The sequence below is a fragment of the Nannospalax galili genome, unplaced genomic scaffold, assembly GCF_000622305.1.
Source record: "Nannospalax galili isolate Female #2095 unplaced genomic scaffold, S.galili_v1.0 scaffold1679, whole genome shotgun sequence".
Classification (NCBI taxonomy): Eukaryota; Metazoa; Chordata; class Mammalia; order Rodentia; family Spalacidae; genus Nannospalax; species Nannospalax galili.
This window is the reverse complement of record NW_008342927.1, coordinates 186,424-190,287: the sequence shown is the minus strand read 5'-3', so window position 1 is coordinate 190,287 and position 3,864 is coordinate 186,424. Positions and strand designations below refer to the sequence as shown.

General features: G+C 41.3%; 1 protein-coding gene across 2 annotated transcripts in view; it reads right to left on the bottom strand.

Annotated features, from left to right (window-relative positions):
* Positions 1–3,864, bottom strand: part of Sarnp (SAP domain containing ribonucleoprotein) — a 67,458-nt gene that overhangs the window by 7,616 nt on the left and 55,978 nt on the right. For both annotated transcript variants that reach the window (XR_003850452.1, XM_008838991.3), the window contains exon 10: positions 579–668. Coding sequence is in view for 1 of the 2 variants with exons in the window: in XM_008838991.3 (XP_008837213.1) it covers positions 579–668 (90 nt within the window). In the remaining variant the exon portion in view is untranslated. The remainder of the gene's footprint in view (positions 1–578; positions 669–3,864) is intronic.

Below are 3,864 nucleotides of genomic sequence, written 5' to 3'. Positions count from 1 at the left end.
GGCAGAGGCAGGCAGATCTCTGTGAGTTCAAGACTAGCCTGGTCTACATAGTAAGTTCCAGGACAGCTGGGGCTACAGGGAGACCCCGTCTCAAAAAGACCAAAAAAAAAAAAAAGTTAACTGTAGTAAGCTAGGTAGTCTGGAGTAAGCTACTCAGTGGCAGGAACAAGGCCTTGCATCAACAAAGTAAAAGACAAAAACTCCATGAAGTTGTCCTCTGACCTCCGCATGGGAGCCTTGATACTTGTACATGAGTGAACACACACACACTCTTCTGGGTTTTGTTGGTGGTGGTTTTTAAAACATATTTTGTTATTTTTCATTTTTATTTTGTGTGTATTGAGTGTATTGTCTGCATGTATATATGTGCACCCGTGTTGTGCAATGTGCCGTCGGAGGTTAGAAGAGGGCGTCGGATCCCCTGGAACTGGAGGTACAGATGACTGTTAGTTACCATGTGAGTGCTTGGAATTGAACTGCTCTGCAAGAGCAGCCAGTGCTCTTAACTATTGAGCAATCTCTGTAGCCCTTTGTTGTCATTTTTAAGAGCTCTATGAAGCATTCTAAGTACAGTTTACCTCTGTATCCTCTGTGATTCCAGTTCCAGCTGAACTTGTAACAATCCCAAATCGCTCCTTCCTTTTTTTCAGCTTCTCATCATCTTCAGACTGTTGGGGACAAAAGAAACAGCTGAAAACAAGCTAATCTATATTTATAAAGTACATAGGAAAGAAAGAAAATGTTATTTGTTGGTTATAATATGCAAGACAACCTTATACCATGAACAAATGATCATACAAATATAAAAAACGGTAAAAAAACTGAATAGGCTGGCGCTATGAATTGGATGCATGTGGTTTGACCCCAAAGGTTCATGTGGTAGAAGCTTGGAGACATCTAGTTTGAAACTAGTGAGAGGTGATGGCAAGAGCCAGGCATGGTGGCGCACACCTTTAATCCCAGCACTCGGGAAGCAGAGGCAGATGGATCTCTGTGAGTTCAAGGCCAGCCTGGTCTACATAATGAGTTCCAGGCCAGCAGGGGCTACAGGGAGACCCTATCTCTAAAAGACCAAAAAAAAAACAAAAGAGAGGAGGGACCTAGCAGGAGTTGGCTAGATCACTGATTTCAGAAGTGACTAAGATTGCTTTGGTAGAGCCCTGAGTTAACCCTTGTGAGCACAAATTATTCTAAGAGTAAACCTAACTCTGAGTCATGTTCTGGCTCCCTATTTGGAGATGTGCTCTCTTTTCTTCCCCCAACATTCCTGCCATGTGCCATTGGGCATGATGTAGTAAAACCAGGGAGACAGAAGATCTTTATTGCTGTTTAAACTTTCAGCCTCTAAAACTGTGAGCTAAGCAAGTTTCTTTACCAAATTACTCTTTCTCAGGTAGTTTCTTACCGAAATAAAAATTACTAATACAGTTAACATGCAATGTGTTGTACTGAGAATGACTGAAGATTTGCATTTTAGGCAGGTACTCGATATTCGTAAGTTCAGTGAGATGGTGAATGGTGGTGGGTATAATACCAGCATTTTGAAGGAAGAATCAGGAAGACTATGAATTCCAGGCCAATCTGAGCTACACAACAAGGCCCTGTCTCAAAAAACAAAAACCAGAAGGCTAGAAAGATGATGGCTCAGTCAATAAAGTATTTGCTACACAATCATCAGGACCTAATCAATCCCCAGTACCTATGTAAAAAAGCTGGGTGTGGTGGAAAAAGAGCCAGGTGGATCTCTGGGACGTGCTGGTCAGTCAGCCTAGCCTACTCAGTAAGCTCCAGGCTAACAAAAGACTATCTCAGAAAATAAGGTGGAATCAGCAAGATGGCTCAACAGGTATTATTAGCACTTGCTGCTAAGCCTGATGACCTGAGTTTGATCCCAGAACCCACATGGTAGAGAAGAGAACTGACTCCTCCAAGTTGTCCTTTGACCTCCATATGCATGTGCATGCCTACACATATACATACACCCACAAATAAATGTAATCTTAAGGCTGATCTCTGGCAACCGCAAGCACACACTGACATGTTCCAATGTACCCACCCATACACAAATATTAAACTGACAAACAAAACTAAATCCCAGCGCCACCCCCTGAAACAAAAAGAAGCACATTTAAAATGAACTTCATTACTCAAAAAATGCTGGCAGTGCAGACACAGAAAACTGACATTCCGTGGGGTAACTCATGCAGAAAATTAGTTGGCAGAAGGTATCTGAAATACTTGTTGAACACTGCTTACAAGTTCCATCTATGTAACAAGGAAGGGAAAGAGAAAAGGGCCAGAGCTGTGCTTCAGAAATTTACGAAGAATTAAGAGTTTGCCTGAAATATCCAGTAAAGTCACAGAAAATTCTGAATAATGCAACATAACTTTTAAATAAGACAAGTTGGGGTGACAACTGCAGTCATCTTTCTGAGAGGAGGGTGGCAAAGAGAGAGAGAGACAGAGAAAGACAGAGAGGGGTGCCCTGGGCATTTTCCAAGCATTCATGAGATTCATGTCAACCAGATAACTGCAGACTATTTGAGCTTACGAGTAGGAGCTAGTCACTCTCTTAAAGCCACAACTGAGCCTGTACATGCCTGTTATCTCAGTACTTCTGTGGTTTTGACTTCAATTACTAGTAACTGAATATCATGAAGAAAGGTGTACAGGGGCTAGAGAGATGGCAGTTAAGAACACTGGTTGTTCTTGCAGAAGACCCAGGTTCGAATCCCAGCACCCACATGGACAGCTAACAACTGTCCGTAACTCCAGTCCCAGGGGATCTGACAGCCTCTTCTGACCTCCTTGGGCATTGCATGACACGGGTGCACTTACCTACATGCAGGCAATACATACATACACATAAAATGAAAATAATAAAATTAAAAAAAAAAGGTATACAGTAAGAGAAAATAACAAATGAGACAAATAAAATAACAAGTAGCATTATGTCCTTTTAAGAATATATGCTAGACTTATACTAAAATAATATTGGATATAAGAACTCAGTTTTGTTTTGTTTTGTTTTTTTGATCTTTTTGAGGCATGGTCTCCCTGTAGCCCCAGCCGACCTGGAACTCACTACGAAGACCAGGCTGGCCTTGAACTCAGAGATCTGCCTGCCTCTGCCTCTGCCTCCCAAGTGCTGGGATTAAAGGCATGCATCACCATGCTCAGCATAGAGCTCGGGGTTTTGTTTTTTTTTTTCTTTAAATTATGTGTATGCATGTGTCTATGTGTAGGTATGTGTTGGATTCCCCTGAAGCTGGAATTACAGGACTCTATGAACCTCCTGACCTGGAAAACGGAATTCTAGTCCTCTGCAAGAGCAGAACACACTCTTAATAGCTGAGCCATCTCTTCAGCCCAGTTTATTTGTTTCTGTGACAAAGTCTAGCTATGTAACCCAAGATGGCCTCAAATTAACAATTTCCTACCTCCCAAGTGCTGAGATTACAGGTACAGACTACCAGACTTAGCTCAAGATAGTTTCTTTTAAAATTTGTTTTATTGGGGCTGGAGATGGCTTAGCGTTTAAGAGCACTGATTGTTCTTGCAGAGGATCCAGGTTTGTTTCCAGTACCCACATGGCAGCTAACAACTGTCACTTTAACTCCAATCCCAGAGGATTCATTACATACACTTGGTACATTTACATACATGCAGGCATTCAAAACATTCACAAATGTGAAAAATAAATAGGGCTAGGGGCTGTGCAACAGACTCATACACATAGAATAAAAAATAATAAATAAAATATTATTTTTAAAAAGCAAGGTGAGTGATGTAACTCATTGGTGCCCAGGGTTCACTCTTCAGGACTGCAAAAAAAAAAAAAAAAAAAAAAAAAACCAAACCCCA